The sequence below is a fragment of the Cokeromyces recurvatus genome, assembly GCF_025118155.1.
Source record: "Cokeromyces recurvatus strain NRRL 2243 chromosome Unknown BX663scaffold_8, whole genome shotgun sequence".
Taxonomy (NCBI): Eukaryota; Fungi; Mucoromycota; class Mucoromycetes; order Mucorales; family Mucoraceae; genus Cokeromyces; species Cokeromyces recurvatus.
The window spans coordinates 191,972-209,453 of record NW_026251394.1 but is presented as its reverse complement, the minus strand read 5'-3'; the positions used below and the strand labels follow the sequence as shown (position 1 = coordinate 209,453).

The 17,482-nt window shown below is 31.5% G+C and overlaps 9 protein-coding genes across 9 annotated transcripts; 5 read left to right on the top strand and 4 right to left on the bottom strand.

The window, feature by feature from the left end:
- Window positions 1–120: 120 nt before the first annotated feature.
- On the bottom strand, window positions 121–1,394 carry BX663DRAFT_504325 (uncharacterized protein). The gene is made up of 2 exons (XM_051526905.1): window positions 556–1,394; window positions 121–454 (listed from the first exon to the last, which is right to left on the bottom strand). Exons 1-2 carry the CDS (start codon window positions 1,345–1,347, stop codon window positions 407–409), a joined length of 840 nt encoding a protein of 279 aa, XP_051384202.1. The 5' UTR covers window positions 1,348–1,394; the 3' UTR covers window positions 121–406.
- A 2,237-nt stretch (window positions 1,395–3,631) lies between these two features.
- BX663DRAFT_470202 (aldose 1-epimerase) lies at window positions 3,632–4,971 on the top strand. Its single transcript, XM_051524122.1, has 3 exons — window positions 3,632–3,929; window positions 4,022–4,475; window positions 4,543–4,971. Exons 1-3 carry the CDS (start codon window positions 3,697–3,699, stop codon window positions 4,948–4,950), a joined length of 1,095 nt encoding a protein of 364 aa, XP_051384201.1. The 5' UTR covers window positions 3,632–3,696; the 3' UTR covers window positions 4,951–4,971.
- Window positions 4,972–5,198: 227 nt separating this feature from the next.
- Window positions 5,199–5,609, bottom strand: BX663DRAFT_451842 (uncharacterized protein; the record flags this gene model as incomplete). The annotated part of the gene is made up of 1 exon (XM_051523767.1): window positions 5,199–5,609. A coding segment is annotated over exon 1 (363 nt), but the record flags the coding sequence as incomplete, so codon positions are not given.
- A 4-nt stretch (window positions 5,610–5,613) lies between these two features.
- On the bottom strand, window positions 5,614–5,979 carry BX663DRAFT_431774 (uncharacterized protein; the record flags this gene model as incomplete). Its single annotated transcript, XM_051522883.1, has 1 exon — window positions 5,614–5,979. The coding sequence occupies one exon, from the start codon at window positions 5,977–5,979 to the stop codon at window positions 5,614–5,616; it is 366 nt and encodes a 121-aa protein (XP_051384199.1).
- Window positions 5,980–6,499: 520 nt separating this feature from the next.
- On the top strand, window positions 6,500–7,763 carry BX663DRAFT_504321 (uncharacterized protein). Its single transcript, XM_051526904.1, has 3 exons — window positions 6,500–7,137; window positions 7,212–7,229; window positions 7,297–7,763. Exons 1-3 carry the CDS (start codon window positions 6,512–6,514, stop codon window positions 7,694–7,696), a joined length of 1,044 nt encoding a protein of 347 aa, XP_051384198.1. The 5' UTR covers window positions 6,500–6,511; the 3' UTR covers window positions 7,697–7,763.
- Window positions 7,764–8,058: 295 nt separating this feature from the next.
- BX663DRAFT_451836 (uncharacterized protein) lies at window positions 8,059–9,329 on the top strand. The gene has a single exon (XM_051523766.1). It carries the CDS (start codon window positions 8,071–8,073, stop codon window positions 9,247–9,249), a length of 1,179 nt encoding a protein of 392 aa, XP_051384197.1. The 5' UTR covers window positions 8,059–8,070; the 3' UTR covers window positions 9,250–9,329.
- An 8-nt stretch (window positions 9,330–9,337) lies between these two features.
- BX663DRAFT_504314 (uncharacterized protein) lies at window positions 9,338–11,354 on the top strand. Its single transcript, XM_051526903.1, has 8 exons — window positions 9,338–9,542; window positions 9,649–9,717; window positions 9,827–10,211; window positions 10,284–10,376; window positions 10,455–10,670; window positions 10,747–10,964; window positions 11,037–11,125; window positions 11,191–11,354. The coding sequence occupies exons 1-8, from the start codon at window positions 9,357–9,359 to the stop codon at window positions 11,294–11,296; spliced, it is 1,362 nt and encodes a 453-aa protein (XP_051384196.1). The 5' UTR covers window positions 9,338–9,356; the 3' UTR covers window positions 11,297–11,354.
- A 509-nt stretch (window positions 11,355–11,863) lies between these two features.
- Window positions 11,864–13,408, top strand: BX663DRAFT_504313 (mitochondrial branched-chain alpha-ketoacid dehydrogenase kinase-domain-containing protein). The gene is made up of 3 exons (XM_051526902.1): window positions 11,864–12,049; window positions 12,154–12,481; window positions 12,557–13,408. The coding sequence occupies exons 1-3, from the start codon at window positions 11,927–11,929 to the stop codon at window positions 13,315–13,317; spliced, it is 1,212 nt and encodes a 403-aa protein (XP_051384195.1). The 5' UTR covers window positions 11,864–11,926; the 3' UTR covers window positions 13,318–13,408.
- A 71-nt stretch (window positions 13,409–13,479) lies between these two features.
- Window positions 13,480–16,729, bottom strand: BX663DRAFT_504311 (peptidase S8/S53 domain-containing protein). The gene is made up of 6 exons (XM_051526901.1): window positions 16,034–16,729; window positions 15,778–15,936; window positions 15,673–15,722; window positions 15,387–15,606; window positions 15,095–15,244; window positions 13,480–15,024 (listed from the first exon to the last, which is right to left on the bottom strand). The coding sequence occupies exons 1-6, from the start codon at window positions 16,539–16,541 to the stop codon at window positions 13,484–13,486; spliced, it is 2,628 nt and encodes an 875-aa protein (XP_051384194.1). The 5' UTR covers window positions 16,542–16,729; the 3' UTR covers window positions 13,480–13,483.
- Window positions 16,730–17,482: the final 753 nt, after the last annotated feature.

The window sequence follows — 17,482 nt, the reverse complement described above, 5'->3', positions numbered from 1 at the left end:
TTTGCAGGATATATATTAATAAGGACACATTCTAGTTATCTTATAATACTTATATATATATAAATCTTGAGTAGTAAGTAGTACTACTACTACTACGACTACATTATAACATGATATTTAGTAATATTACTGTAACATAATAATAATTTTATTAACATTTTTAGTTATATTATACATACTTTATTATTATTATTAGTAGGATTACGTAATTATAATAGATTCACCTTGTAAACATTTTTTAAGATGATCAAGACTTTCTTGTGTCCAACTGGTACACGTTTCCTTTGAAATATTATTTTCAGCATTTTTAATCAATTGGAATAGATCCTCTTTTTGAGCACTAGGGGATCGACAAATAAAATTTTTTAAAGACTGAAAACATGGTTCGATTGGACTCAACAATCTACTATAAAGCGGTAAAAGGATATAATGATGATGTATTGTTGAAGTAGTAGTAAGTAGAGTATGCATCTTTGGGCTTCTTTGAAAGACATGACTATCGATGATAAAGACAAAATTTTGTGATGTATATTCTTTATCTAATTTCTTTATTAGTTCAGTCATAAAATCCTCGTACATGGCTTGATCTGAGGGTCTATCGACAACGATAGCTTGTAAACATTCTATTCTATTTGAACTAATGGCGCCAAGAATTGAAATTGTCTTGCCTCTTCTTGTCTTTGACAGCATTGCATCTGATTTTTTACCTCGTTTTAATCTTAGTCTTGCCGGCACCATACAGACATTAAACTCACTTTCACCAATAAATATACAATTCGTTAAATAATCAAATTGGTTTGCTTGTAAATGATTACAATATGCCAGTCTTTGTTGATGAATATGACTTATGTTGACATCAGCCGGTAGTGGACTCATTACTCTTTTCATTGTTAATTGTAAGTTTTTATCAATATGACGTTGTAAGGCAGATAAGGTAGGTGTTACTGACGCTGATGATGATGATGACGCTGATGACGCTGATGACGCTGATGATGATGATGATGATGCTACAAAAAAATCATTTGGAAAACGTTCTAATAACTTTTTTTGTATTTCTTCCAAAGATACTATGTTTTGTTCATCTTCCATATCCATCATATCCCTAATAAAATGTGTATGCTCCTGTTTAAATTGAGTCGTATTACGAGCACCTCCACGCGACTTGTAAGCAATTCTATCTTCCACTCGATTACGTTCTAAAATACCACGTACGGTTGTGTCTGCCATTCGATACTTTTGACAAATCTTCTTTACTGTCATGAATCGTGCAAAGTAATCTTCACAAATGTTGTATCTCGTTTCTTCTGTTGTTCTTAAATGTGTACGTTTGGTTGATTTCTTTGGCATTATATTGATTAGATGAGTTTTATTTTTTTTTTAAAAAAAAAAAAAAATGAAATGGATGAGGGGTTATACGTTTTTTTGTGGTCATTTTTCTCGAAATTGATTCTAATTTGAGGGATATCATTGGACAGCTTGGTAAATATCATTGGTTGTGTGCTGCTATTGTTTATGACATTTTTTTTTATTAGGAACAATATAAATAAAAAACAATTGTAGTTTCCAGTTATTGAAACGAAACATATCTACACTACTACCAGTTATGTGATTTTCCAACCACTAGGCTAAAAACCTCATGAATAGTGTATTTCTTTTTTTTTTATCATTTATTATATACAGTGCATGTTATTATTATAAGGCCAGACTGGATATTAAAAGACAACTTTTTTTGTGTATGCTCTTTATCTTGATAGAAATTAGAAATTTATAATGAAATAAAGAACAATAAGCGATTTGATCTATTCTATTCAACATTGCCCTTTCATATATATGTTACATTCTTCTATTTTCACATAAAGAGCTCAGAGGGACTTATTTAAAAAAAAATAAAGATATCATTTCCTGATAAATTCTATAGACTCTAATGTGTTAAAGGTGAAAATCTATCCTCTAAAAGGGAATAAGATCAATTTCCACAGCATGGAACATACAGTTGAGAAAAAAAAAGTTGGCCTACAGCAAGTTTACAATACTTTTCTTATGAATCAGTTTATTCTTCATATTTATCATTATATTGCGTTCAAAGTGAGAGAAAAATCAAGGATAAAAATAATTATTTGTTTGTTTGCTTGCTTGTTTGCTTGCTTGCTAGCTGCTAGAGCTGTGACAGTTTAAATTAATTTTGACTTTTCTCTTGTTTATAGATTAAATATATATACACACATATTATTAAATATATTATATTATATTATATACGGTTTGAAACAGTAGCAAACTCGTCGGTACTAAAGTAAAATATATGCAGATTAGTTTGACTGAAATGGGAAAAGTCAGAACAACTAAGGAAAATAGCAAGAAAAACCATGTGTTATTTAAAGAGAAAAAAAAAAACCCTCCCCCCTGGAAAATTAACAAGAAGAATACGTGCTTGATTGTTAATTACATTTAACGGCTTTTTTTTTTCTTTTTTTTTTTTTTGTATTTATTCATATTGTAGTAAAACATTCAACAGTAGTCTGAATTAAGCTAAAGATATTCTTTGGTTTGTATCATTGCTATTAACTATTCGATAAGCGGTCACTGGGTTTGATTTAGCAAAAGCAAGCATTTTAAAGATATTGAATTCATTATATAATAATTACATTCATTTATTAACTACAAATTTTTATATTATTTACTAAATGTTAATAAAGAAAAAAAAAAACCAAGATAACTTATCACCAACAATGTCGTCTATCGTTTCTTTTTCTTTTTAATAATAGTCTTTTTATTATTATTTAAACAGAAAGAATATGAAAAAAAAGAAACATGTTCATAAAATATTTTAACCCTTCAAACTGAGTTACACGAATTCAAATTAGTACTTTTCCTTCAGAAACATCTTGGATAATAGGAACTTTGCAAAAAAAAAAAAAAAAAAAAAAAAAAAAAAAAAAAAAAAAAAAAAAAAAAAAAACACTGTGATTGATGGCTGCTCTAATAATACACATATCAATATTTGTATATTTGTGTACGCGCATTTATTCTACAAAAGAATCCTTCTATACATATTGAATAAATTCCAACAAAATAACTCATATTTCTTATCTTTTATTTTTTTTTTTTTTACATATAAATCTTAATAATTAGCAAATATGAAAAGCTGAAAGAGTCGGGTATAACATGAAAATAATTTAAAATAAACTATAAACAGGCTTAAGGATAAATAATTATATCCATGCGCTTTCTGAATAATTAAAAAAAAAGATTTTGTACAAATAATCCATATAATATTGTTTTCCTAAAGAATCGATTCATTTACATTTCCATTAACGGCAAGTTTATTATTATTTACGAGACGCGTCTTTTTATATATTAAAAGAAGAGCTAATATGCATTTGAAACACCCTTTTTTTTTCTTTTTGCCAATTCAGACAAAAGAAAAAAAAAACCTGAAATACAGTATATGAAATGAAATTATTTGATTATGTAATACGGAATTTTTTTTTCTTTTTTTTTTTGTCATACGGCCACTAGAATTAAAGGATACAAGATATTTTTTTTTATTCCGAGTTGGTGAGATTTAATTACGTAAACGATAAATGCATGAACGATAGTTTATATTCATAAATAAATTCCAACTCTTTTTTTTATTTTTTTTTTATTTTTTTCCTTTTTCCACTTTATTTCCCATTTATTATTATTATTTCTTATAACATGCCCGTTAATAAACTTACTATTTCACCTGGTGTTGACCAATATACTTTAATTAACAAAAACAAGACATTGGCCGTTATGGTCTTGACTTATGGTGCCATTGTTTCTCATATCTTGACACCTGATAAGACTGGCACTGTTCGTGATGTTGTTCTTGGTTTTGATGACCATGAATCCTATAAACATCCTGATAATCCTTACTTTGGTGCTGTTGTAGGAAGATACGGTAATCGGTAAGGGAAAAAAAAAGTCATTTTATGTTTTAAAAAAGAAAAGAAAAAAAAATATACATATATATATATGAGGACTCATGTCTTGAAAATAGTATTGGTAAGGGTAAATTTACAGCTGATGGAAAAGAATATCAACTTGCTATCAATAACGGTCCTAATGCACTTCATGGTGGTCTTGAAGGCTTTGATAAGAGAATTTGGACAGCTACTGTTCTTTCAGAAGAGCCTGCCTCTGTTCGTTTAGAACTCGTCTCACCTGATGGTGATCAAGGTTATCCTGGTACACTTACAACATCTGTTACCTATACTGTAAACGATAAAGATGAGTTAATTATGGAATATCATGCAACAACTGATAAGGAGACGGTAGTTAACTTGACGAATCATTCTTATTTTAACTTGTCTGGTGTATCATTAAATCCTAATATCTTGGATCATCGCGTCACTATGACAGATGAAGTCAAGGCTGTTCTTGAATGTGACCAAGATTGTTTACCTACTGGTAAAGTACTCAGCTGGTCTGAAGTACCATGGATGAACTTTTCTGTAAGTTAAAATAAATATATATATATATATATATACATATGTATAGTAATATGAATTCATTGTTTAGGGAGAAAATGCTGGCAAGTCAATTGGTGCACGCTTTGAAAAGCTTGAAGCGACTCGTGGTTATGATCATCCATATGTAATCCATACTGATTACAAGACGGATACTGCTCATTTACCTCTTCGTCATGCAGTCACAGTTTATTCCCCTGATACAGGTATTGAAATGGACTTTTCTACAACTGAGCCTGCATTCCAATTCTATACAGGTGGCTGGATTGCTTCTGATGTGTTGGAAGCTAAAAAGGATCAAGGTAAAATAAAATTGGGTCCTAGTGCTGGTTTCTGTCTTGAAGCATCTCGTAATCCTGATTCTCCCAATAAACCTGAATGGAGAAATGCTGTTTTACTTCAAAAGGAGGGTGTTTATACCGGAAAGACTGTTTATGCTTTCCATGCTCGTTTGAATTAAAAAAAAAAAAAAAAAAAAAAAAAAAAAAAAAAAAAGGCGTGTATCTTCTAACCTATATCATTCTATGTAATAAACATTTTCATTCATGATAACTAAATTGGTTTATTATTAATAATCAATGGATTTTAAGAAATCATATCTAAGAAAGGGTCCTAAAAATAATCTACCAGTAATTGCCATTTGTAATAATTGAACTAAAATACATAGGATACGCATTTTTCCTTTGAGAAGTGGTAAAAAAGATGAATACTCAACTTCTAATAATACAAAAAGACCTTGTAAAATGAAAAATAAAAGATTTTCAAAAGTCATTCTTCGACATGTGCTCATAATAATAAGTTCATGAAATATTCCACTGATTATAAACGCGAGTAGTCCTCTTCCTTGACGTGTCCTTGTAAAGAATGACATGATTCGCTGTTGTAGTACTACTACTACTAATGGTGTTTTCAAATAGTCAATAGACTTATCTTTCGTGACAGTAATAGATGAATCTGGAGGAGTTGTCTTTAATAGATAACTATCATTCATAAACACTTGTTTATGTAATAGATTACGAATGGCTCTATTCCATCGACGACTTTGTATGAAACATCTTAATACATAAATCATAATTTCTATTCTTCAAGTCTACTTTTTTTTTTTTTTTTTTTTTTTTTAGCTTTACCTCCAGAAATCTCTTGGACTACTAGAAAGAATAGGTGAATTAAATAGTGGGATCATATTCCATCCAAATAAGGTCTGCTCAAGTCCCATAAAGATATCTATAGCGCCTAATAAACAGTATGCCTTAATACCATAGAGTAACGTATATAGTAAACTTAACGGATGTAACCAAGTATATTCTAAAGCAAATTCAGCACGATGAGGTAAAAGAGGATCAATCATTAAATGCATTACTGCCATCTTTAAAAGGCCTAATGAAACTTTCGCTAGTCCCTTCAGTCTAATTTGAGTATTATTCATTGAGTTTGTATCAGGAACACTAATAATTTTGAATAAAGATTTAATGAATTCGCTAAACGTCATTTTATTGATCGGCATGTGAGCAGCGTAAGAGGCAACAAACCAAGGTGTGGCAGCAAATAAGACATTAGAAGGTGGATGATCTGAAATAAATATCATTGGAATGAGAATGTGAAGGATTGTTATAGCAATGCGTACTTGTCTTGGTGAAATAGCCAATCCATGTTCATTACTTAATAATAAAAAGTCGATACTTAATACAAACGTATAAAGTAAGATAAGAGCATAAGAAGGTATAATGATGGCTGGTGGTAGCTTTACATCTACAAAGGGAGGTTTAGTATAGTCTGTGTATAAAACGATACTCATTCTTTTTTCCAACAGAAAAAAAAAAAAAAAAAAAAAAAAAAAAGAAAAGAAAAGAAAAGAAATGAGGTCAAATAATACGTGTATCCATCTAATTTTTAATTTCAATCAAGATCAGGCATACAATATATAATAGTTTTTTCATGACGTCGTTGCTAGAAGTTTGTCCTTTTTTTTTTTTCAGTTACGATAACTTTTTTTTTAATTCTTTATTCTATTTTTTTTTTTTATGCTGACATTATCACCGCTACTGGATATTACCTTACCTAAACCTATTGTTATACCTACTCTTCATTTGACAGGTCTTTATAGTTGTATGTTAGGTATTGATTATGTCTTGTTACATTACCAAGACAAACTTGTCATTTCAAAACGAACGCTTCGATTAGGCCTGACTGTCCTTCACGGACTCGTACCACTTGTCGTCGTTTCTCCTTTTCAGCCAAACAACGTTGCCTTTGCAGCTATTCCATGGTTCCTTGCTTCGTATAGCGCATATTTTCCAACTAAACATTTTACATTAACAGAATGGATGAAAGCACTTTATGGAACCATCATAGATGATTCACCCTTAACTGATAAATCAACCAACACGAAGCTTGGAGTATGGAAGACTTTAAGAGGCCTATTCAAATTGGGGGCTTTATATTTTGGAATTGAACCTTTGTTACCTAATAAGGCAGATGAGATGTTAAGATATAGCTGGTTAAGCAAAGAAAGCTTAATAGGCACATTTTTGTTTGGATTAAAGGCCTATTTGATATTGGGTGTTGTGGATGTGACAACAGGATTAGCACAGACTATGACTGGATGGCGTATGATTGATATGTTTGATTCGCCTTTGTTAGCAACAAGGTATTATATACTAGAATGATGACAGTAAATGATTTTATGAGTGTTATTAACAACAGCATTCTATTCAAATGTAGCCCGAGAGACTTTTGGAGGTAAAAGGAAGAGATGATAGAGATAAGAATAAGGTAGTCATGCCTATTTATATAATTAAATGAATAGTCGTAGATGGAATAAAACAGTTCGTAATTTATTGCATAGACAAGTATTTTCAATGAAAAAAGAAGATAAGAAATCATCCAAGCAAGAAGGATTCTTTTCAACAAGACAAGGACGAGGATTGTTAGCTTTTATTATCAGCGGCTTATTTCATGAACTCATTATTATTAGTGTATGTCGTAGATTAACATTAGAGAATTTTTGCTTTTTTGGATTGCATGGAATAGTTTGTATGTTAGAAGTCAAGTATTTTAACAATGCGAAGAAACCGAAAGGATGGAAAAGAGTGACGAGGATTATTGGTCAATTAAGTTTCATGACACTCACTGGTCGTTTATTTCTTGCCCCCTTTCTTAGAACACGATTTACACATGTTTTACCTTTAACTCATTTTAAACAGTAGAATGTAATTATAGTCTATACTTTATGATAAATATAAACAAAGTGCTTATAGACTACTCTATGTTATCCAATAAATTTAGATAAATAATAATAATACTGTAATTTAATAATAAGAATACGGTAGTCATTACTGGATTTATTACACTATGACATGTTAACAACAAGTGTATTACTCTATCTTGAGATTACTAAAGATGATTTTTTTTTAAATGAAGCTGATAAGGCTTTTTTTTTTTTTTTTTTTTTGATAAACTAATGCAGTAATTTATCTTGAAGAAAAAAAAATACTGATAAAAAGGTCATTGCTTTCTTTTTTTCTTTTGTTTACTTTTTTTTCTCTTTTTTTTTTTCTTTTTCTTTTTTAAAGAAAGTAATATGAATGATTGTCCTAGTCCCTTACAGTTTAGGCTTTTATATAATTGGGAACAACAGGGACAACGAATATACCCTACATTGACAGTTGAATTAAACAAAATTCCCATTTACAGATTAATCCATTATGAATTCAAACAACATTTCATCTCTGTTGGACAAATATTTAAGGCTTGTGAACTTACACTGATAGATGGACTCGTGTTATTTAATCTAGATCTTTGTCATTTTCAGGTCGATTTTCTTGTACCTGAGTTCCCCTTTTCTGATATTTGGGTTACGCTTGAACAGGCAAGAGAGATAGCGACTAGCTTGAAGGTATCACAGACATTATCACTTTTATTAAGTGAAGACATGGATCCCCTTTTCACTTCAGATAACTTGAGTCGAAATGAACTCATGCATAATTGGATAGTCCCCTCCATTCCCAGCTTAAATTATTCAACTCGTGCTCTTTTAGAAACGGAGTTTCAGATGATTGAATTATTATTACCCACTGGTCGAAAAATCCGAACTCAAGTTGACATGACTAATAGACAACAGCAACAACATCAAGGGATAGTCATGAGGACTCGAGCGGAGACAGGACTTGTGCGTTGGCAAATAATAGCATATGAAAAATTCTGTATAGAACAAAAGAATAGTAGTCATCGTTGTCGTCATCATTCAAAGATAATCACAACAGAAGGGGCCATTTGGGATACATTACAAGGCATTTTATCCAATTTAAAAAAAGTAAATACAACAGATTATCGTAATCAGCTTATCCCTGATAGTATCATGATTCATGATTTGCTCATAAAACGTGAACACATTGAAAATAATTTAATATTACAACAGCTTTATATTGCATTTATGGCTGATAAAATAATGAATGAATTAAATAAACAAGAAGAAGAAAAGAGATCAAGAAAAGAAGGTCAAGATATGAATAATAACACTATTTTATTGTTTCAGAATCGACTGGATTTATTAGAAATCGAGTTAAATAGACTCAAAGACAAATTTGAAGAGAATGACTTATATCAAGATGAACTGGTACAACAATTAAACGAGTTATCTAATAACTGGAAATTTAATATAATTTGTCAAAAAAGAAAAGCTTATTATAGTCAATGGATACTGAGTTTCATTTTATGCGTTATTTTTGGCGCAGTCTATTTTCGGACATTTGTAGTATGATTACACTAATAAGAAAAGATCGACCCCCATTATCATAATTCAAATAGTGCTTTTTTTTTAATAATTATTATTATTCTTTTTTCTTTTCTTTTTTTTTTATTACAACAATGCCACCCAATTACAACCATGGGCAAACAGAAACAATAGAGTTATTAACACCGGGAGATGATCTCGAAGATCAGAAAAGACATTTACATTCTCGAAGAGGATCAGCATCCTCATTTATACACTTTAAAGCACCTCAACAAAAAGAAGAAGTTCTATTACCTCATGGCAATAAACTTGCTTCACAAGTAAAAAAAACTAAAATTATATATACATATATCTCTTGATATAAGAGTTACTAATAAAGATTGCTCGCTCGCTCGTCTGGTTTGATTGATTGATTTATTTATTTAGGCGTTACCGTCTTTATTAATTTGTGTGATCGGCCTCATAGTAGCAGGTTGGATGATGGATGTATATCAAGTATGTATATTTCAGAAATAAAATAAAATATACAAAAGAGTTAAAACATAGTGTTTATTTTTATCTTTATTTTTTTTTTTAAAAAATAATAATAATAATAATAATGTAGCATTGGGATGTCTTTACAAAAGTATCAGAATTATTTATTCTAGTACCCGTGCTATTAAACTTGAAGGGGAATTTAGAAATGAATTTAGCAGCTCGATTTTCAACTTCGGCTAACATGGGAGACTTGGATCATCCATATACAAGAAATACATTAGTTTGGGGTAACTTGGCTTTAATACAAGTTCAAGCACTCGTATCAGGTTCAATAGCGGGTAGTTTCAGTGTTTTATTAGGTATTTTAACGCAACCTTTATCAGTTATTACTGTGAGTGAATGTATTTTGGTCATCACAAGCTCAATGGTATCTGCTGCTGTGTCTAGTTTTGTTCTAGGCTTATTTATGTGCTTGTTGATTATAATAAGTCGAATGATGAAAATAGATCCAGGTAAAAAAAGAAAAAAAAAGGATAAATAGAGTGTATATGTATTTTATTCATGTTTTATATATGTATATAAAGATAATATTGCTTGTCCAATGGCTTCATCATTAGGCGACGTTGTTACACTCGGTATTTTAGCAGGGTGTGCCAATCTTTTATTAGCTCATTTAGGTATATTAACTGCATACATATACATATTCATATACACTACGCTGTTAAACTCATCTTTCGTTGTACACTATTCCATAGATACATATCTAAGTACACTGTTACTCATTATTATGTTTTGCTCTATTCCCTTTTTTGCTTTTTTCGTTTGGAAAAATTCTTTTGTAAAAGATTTATTATTTTCTGGCTGGACACCTCTCATTATTGCCATGTTAATATCAAGCGGAGCTGGTCTTGTATTAGAAAAATATGTTGAAAAGTTTAAAGGATTAGCCATGCTAACTCCTATTTTATGTGGTATGAAATTATAGATAAAAATATGCATCATATCAATTAGCTTATATATTAACCACTATAATAAATTATGATCCAGGTCTGTCAGGTAATTTAGGCTCCATTTATGCTTCTCGAATAAGTACATGTCTTCATCGTGGTATTCAAGAACAATTCAAGACAGTAGAAGGCACTTTATTATTAATGAATATACCCGTACAAATCTTATTTTTGATGATTATTTGGATATTGGATATTGGACACTTAGATTTTACATTAGCGTTTGGCATAGTTTATCTTTTTGTATCTATGCTTTGTGTAAATAGACAACATGCGCATATTTATATATCTATAGTGCTAACCTATTTCTTTATATATATATAATGATAGACATATATTGCATTGAAAATGGGAAAATCAATGACACTCACTTTTTGGAAATACAAATATGATCCTGACAATTATGTTTTACCTTACTTGTAAAGTATCATTTTATTGAATTGTCTGTATTTATCGTTACTTGTATTTATCTGTTTATTTATAGAACTGCAATTATTGATGTTATTTGTACCAGTTTACTAGTTGTTTCTTTTTCATATTTAAATGCTAATGGACATGCTTCATTGCATGAAGACATGAAAGCTCAATAATATAAAAAGGAAAAAAAAATGTATAATAAATAAATATATAATGGCTATAATGTCCACTAGCGAGTATGTAAGAATTAAATAATGGAAAATAATAGACTAAAGACTCTAATATATCAGTAAAGTATGAAAGAGCTTTTTTTTTTTCAATTGTTAAGCTTATGTTAAGGAGGAAAAAGAAATACACATGTATAAAATACCTGCTTTTTTTTTTCAGCCCCATAGCCATTTTATATATATAAAAAAAAAAAAAAATAAAATAAAATAAACAAGCTTCTTCATTTTTCTCCTTAAAATGTGAGGAGAAATGTTCTAAAAACACAAAATACAAGAACTTTCGTATAAAGGGGGAAGAGTAGTTGGTCATGAAGGAAGGAAGGAATGCTATTATTAAACTGTTAAAGTAATCGTAGCTCTTATCATAATGTGATGAGCTTCCCTAAGCCTGAGAAAAACAAATAAATAAAATAAAACTACAGGCTGCTGTTAATTGGATCAACAAAATTGAAAATTAGGATACTTTCTATTTTCACAAACCCGCCAAACAGTAGTAGTAGTAATATCCGCTTTTTTTTTTTTTCTTTCTTTTCTTTTCTAATTTGTGTGTGTGTGTGTGTGTTTTTCTTTTTAGCAATGATGCTTCGTTTTAATCGTTTTATTTCAAACATACATAAAAGACAATTAGCTCGCTGCATAACATCAAGTGCAATAGAAAGACCTCATTCTCATGCATTTTATGATGATCAAATAACTAATGTAAGTTGTCATCATGACATTCTCCCCGCATACACACTCACTCACTCGCTCATTCATTCATTTATTAATATTTTTTTTTTCTTTTTTTCTTTTTTTCTTTTTAGTTTGCAAGCAAACCTATAAAACCTGTAACACTGAAACAACTCGTCCGATATGGTCAACCTCCACTATCAAATGAAAGTTTAGAGGCATGCATTCAATATACAAAAACTGAATTACCCGTACGTTTAGCAAGACGTGTTAGAGCCTTTCAAAGCTTACCTTTTATTGTTGGAACAAATCCTTATATTAAAGAAATTTACAACCTTTATTACGATTCTTTCGATTCTCTTGTAAGATATGCATCTCCTCATTATGCAGGTGATGATTATATAGATAGACTTAAAGCCTTTGTTGAACGTCACAGTGATAATATTCCTACATTAGCAAGAGGTATTATTTATATCCGATAGAACACATGCATTACACCGTATCCCTCTCTCTAATTATTATTATTATTATCAAAAGGCTTTTTAGAATGCAAACAATATATGAATACACAAGAGATGGTGCGGTTTTTGGATGATATGATACATGCGCGTATTGGCATTCGTCTGATTGCTGAACAAGCTATTGCACTGAAACAACAAACGAATAATAACAATAGTCTCATTGGCATCATTGATACCCGACTACAACCCCATCTTCTTATCAAACAGTGTGCTGACTTTGTAGCGGAGCTCTGTGAGTTCAACTATGGTCAAGCCCCTGAAGCGATCATCAACGGTCATCATAACTTTGAATTCACCTATATACCTGTGCATCTTGAATATATTCTAACAGAACTATTAAAGAATGCATATCGTGCCACAGTAGAGAATCATCAGCGATTGGGACGTTTAACGGATTTGCCACCTATTCAGATTACAGTGAGTCAGGGAGCTCAGGATATGTCAATTAGGATAAGGGATCAGGGAAATGGGATTCGACATGAGGATCTAGAACGTGTCTTTGAATATTCATATACAACTGTTAAAAAGCAACTAGAGGAGGAGGAGGAGGATGGAGAGGATCCATCTAATATTTTTCGAGGAATTACTGAAATGGCCATGCAAAGTGGTGTGGGTGGGCCATTAGCAGGATTAGGTTTTGGTTTACCTTTAGCTAGAATGTATGCACGTTACTTTGGAGGTTCATTAACGTTAGTATCCATGTATGGTTATGGATGTGACGTATTTTTAAAGCTAAGACATATTGATGATTCAATGGCAGAAGGTGTAGAAATATAAAGTAGTCAAAGGATAATAAGAAAATGTAGTAAAATTTGATTTACATATAATTTGTTATTATAAAAAGATAAAATAAAAAAAATAAAAAAAAAGCTTTTATAAGTTATATAGTATTTATTATTATTATTATATTATTAATACAGATATCAATACACTTTTTTTTTTTTTAATTCTTGACGACAACAGGTCCAGAAGTCCAAGTCTCCCAATCCTTTGTATTACTGGGATCGCCCAAATTCTTTAATGCAGAGAGCTTCAAGTAATAAGTACCATCAGCAACGGGGATAGGCAAAGGAGCATTAGAGATAGATGAGGGAACATAGGTACCATCCCAAATGAATGGAGTGATGATTGAATCGCCTGTCAAGAAGTTACGGCCTATGTAATCAAGACCTGTCATGAAGTAGCCTAATTTCTTGTTGGTCTTGGCTTCAAATATTTCAGCCTTGATTTGGGCAGTGGGTGTCAAGAGTCTTAAGGCAATAATGGGGGCGGTAGAGGAATCACTTCGGTCAAAGACGTAAGTTTTACTCTTAGGGTAGACAACGGAAGATTGATCAAGAAGATCGGGATAACCTTCATCAAAGATGGGCAAGGTCTTTTGAACACCAACTACACCAAAGTAAGGGATATGGAGGTCCTTACTCTTGGATTTACGACCAGATTCTAAATGAATGAAACCACCATAGAAGATATGGTCCTTGGGATTCGTTTTAGGGGGTGTCACGGTCACCTTCAATTTGAAGGAACGGCCAGGCTTCACCTTGATTTTCGTTTTAGAGAACTTTAACTTGGCAACAGCAACGGTGTTAACTGCGGGTTCAAGAGGGGTGTAACCATATTCTTTGACATTATAGGGGGAGATGGCAGTGGAGGGATCATGAATGACTTTGTAGTGGGCAGTATTTTTACCATGATTGGTGATGGTAATTACTTGAGTTCTATACTTTGTTGTGGCAGTATCGTTGAAGCTGATTTGAGCAGGTGAAGCGTGGGTCCCTTGAGTGATAGCATCATAGACTTGAACGAGACCAGCACCTTGACGAAGAGGAGAATCAAGGGTTTTTTTCTTATAGACCTTGGTTGAGAGAGCATAGTTCTGGAATTGCTCGTTCATGAAGGAGACTGAAGCCTTTTTCTTATTATTAGCACCAAGGTAAAGAGCAGTAGAACCAGCGATATAAGGTGCAGCCATGGAGGTACCACTCATCACGCCCCAACTACCAAGGTAACGAGGTAAAGTGGAAAAGATAATACCACCTACACCAGCAATATTAGGCTTGAAGTTAAGTTCAGCAGAGGGACCGACACTAGAGAAACTAGAAATGGTACCACCTGTGCTAACAGGTGCAATAGAGCCCTCATGATTGAAAGTGAGAGAGATAGAAGAACCTGCTTGGATAGCCTTTCTAAGCTCTGTACCGTCCACTTTAGAGATAGTCACTACCGGGACAGGGGCATTATGGACATAAGCACTCAGTTCACCATCAACATTATTATAAATAATAACACTAGTGGCGCCAGCAGCAGCAAGATTCTCTACCTTTCTACTGAAAAGACATGTGCCTCTTTGGATAAGAGCAATCTTACCCTTTACCTTAGGGTTAATTGATTTAGGAGTACACCCCTCAGCCTTATTACCAGGTTTCTTATCTCCGTTAACAACGCGTCCATCTTGGATAGTATCGTCATTACTATTTGTATAAACTGGAGAAAAAAAAAAGAGGGGAAAGGAGTTAGCATATTATGATATACTTGTATTTTAAAATAACTTTACGAATTCGGTGTTTTATGCCAGTAGCTGTAAAATACTTGGAAATAAAGTAATCATTATCAACAGAGGCAACAGAGAAAGCAGAGACAGCAGTACCAGGTTGACCAACAGTGTAAATACCTTCAGCTCCAGAGTTACCAGCAGAGACAACGACTAGAATAAATGAAACAATTAGTTATTTCTTCCTTTTTTTCGGGGGGGGAGGAGGAGGGGTATTATATGTATGTAATTGATTATCATTAATTAATTAAAAAAAAAAAAAAAAAAAAAAAAAAAAAAAAAAAAAAAAACCTACCACTAACACCTTTAGCAGCAATACTATTAATAACATCAGCTTCTGGATCAGCTGTCTTGGACCAAGCATTGGTTTCACCCAAACTCAAGTTAATAACATCACAGCCAGCATCATAAGCCATTAAAAGAGCTTTAATAACAATATCATTTGTGACAGAGCCTTTACAACCAAATACACGCCACATACCCAAACTAGCCTTGGGAGCAACACCAGTAAAATTCTATTATATATTAGAATATGAGTAATGTTTCTATATATATATATATATATATATATATTTACGTACATTAGAACGATCAAAACCAGCAATGATACCAGAGACGTGAGTACCATGGCCTAAATATACATATTAATATCATACATATCTAATAAAGGCTATTTATTTATATACCTGAAGCACCAGATGCAGCACCACAATTATCAAGAGGATCACTACTAGGAACAGGTATATTCGTACCAGTATAGTTATTACCGACCAAATCGTAACCCTTAACTACTTTATATCCATGACCAAATCCACCGCCCAAAGCAGGATGTAAATAGTCGACACCTAAGAAAGAAAGAAAGAAAAAAAAAAGAGAGAGGTTATATAATTTAGATATACATATATTTATATATACGTATTATTATCATGTAATAATTCATACCTGTGTCAATAACACCTACAAGAATACCTTTGCCTTCTTCCTTGAGTTTTGAATGAACCATATCGACCTGCGTCATATGGTGAGGCAAAATAGAGGGTTTATAAGTTTTATCAATAGAATGAAGTTTAACCTTGGGACGAGAATAAGTTTTTACAGGATAGACAGTAGCAACATCATTATCATTCAAAATAGACTTGAGTACATTTGCATGGATATCATCATTCTCAGTCTTCAAAGAAATCGAAATAGCATTAAACAAATGATGATTAATGCTCTCCCTGACATTCAAATCTACATCTTTAAACTTATTCTTGATGGATTTAGCAAAATTCTTTCCATCATGATTTTTAGCAAAGGAAACGATGTAACGACCAGGAACGGTTGTGGGGGTAGTTTTACCCAACTTGTGATGTTTGATGTTAACAGCTGCTTCAGTTGACAAGACAAAGATAGTTAAACAGAAACCCGCTATCACAATGGGGAAGTAAGTAAATGAGCTCTTCTTCATATTTAACGAAAGGAGTGAGAGTAAAATAAAAAGACTGTGTTGCTATTGCTGTTGTTAAAATTCAATATATAAAGAAAGATTATTATTTAAAAACCACACGCAGGCAGACACGTAAAGGAGTTGTATGTGTATATATATATATATATATAAAGAAAAAGAAAGGATGTATTTTTTTTTGATTTTTTTTTACTTCAGGGACAGAAGAAAATTGTTGCTTATTTATATTCAATAATTTGAAACCTCAATAAAAGTAAATGAGGGCTTGTTAAGACCAGGAATAGGAAGAAAATTCCTAGTTAGGTAATATATAAAGTTCATATATAGAATTAAGTGTGAAACACTTACCCTTAATTGATCCTTCTTTTTTTTTTCTTAAGGATTTTATATCTGTACTTAGAGAAAGAACTATTCTATTCTTAAAATGAATTTATTTAGCATTGTTTCTCCTTTCTCCTTGGATCTAATATGCATAAATATGTGTGTAAACAATTCTATAATATGCCCTATGCATATACATCTTTTTTTTTATATGTATATATACATCATCATATCTTTTATGTATATTCAAATTTGGCAGTAAAGGATACTGACATTTATTTTGTAAATTGAAATTATAATAGACATTTGTATAACTATTCCTTCCCCAGATTTTTTTTAAATGGCCGATAATAATAGTAATTTATTTCAATGTATAAATATAGAAACTTTCTCGAGTTTAGACCACATGCAAAATCATTGAACAATAGGAACTGGCATATTAAATGTAACAGTAATACAAATAGTTATTATACTGTATTTCTATTGTATTTCTATTTTACTCATGTTTTTATCATATTATAACAGAAAAAAAAAATAGAGTAACTATCAAAATACAACATTATTCTAGCTGCTCCATAGTGCAATATAACTAAAGAATAACTTATACGTAGATACGTAACCTC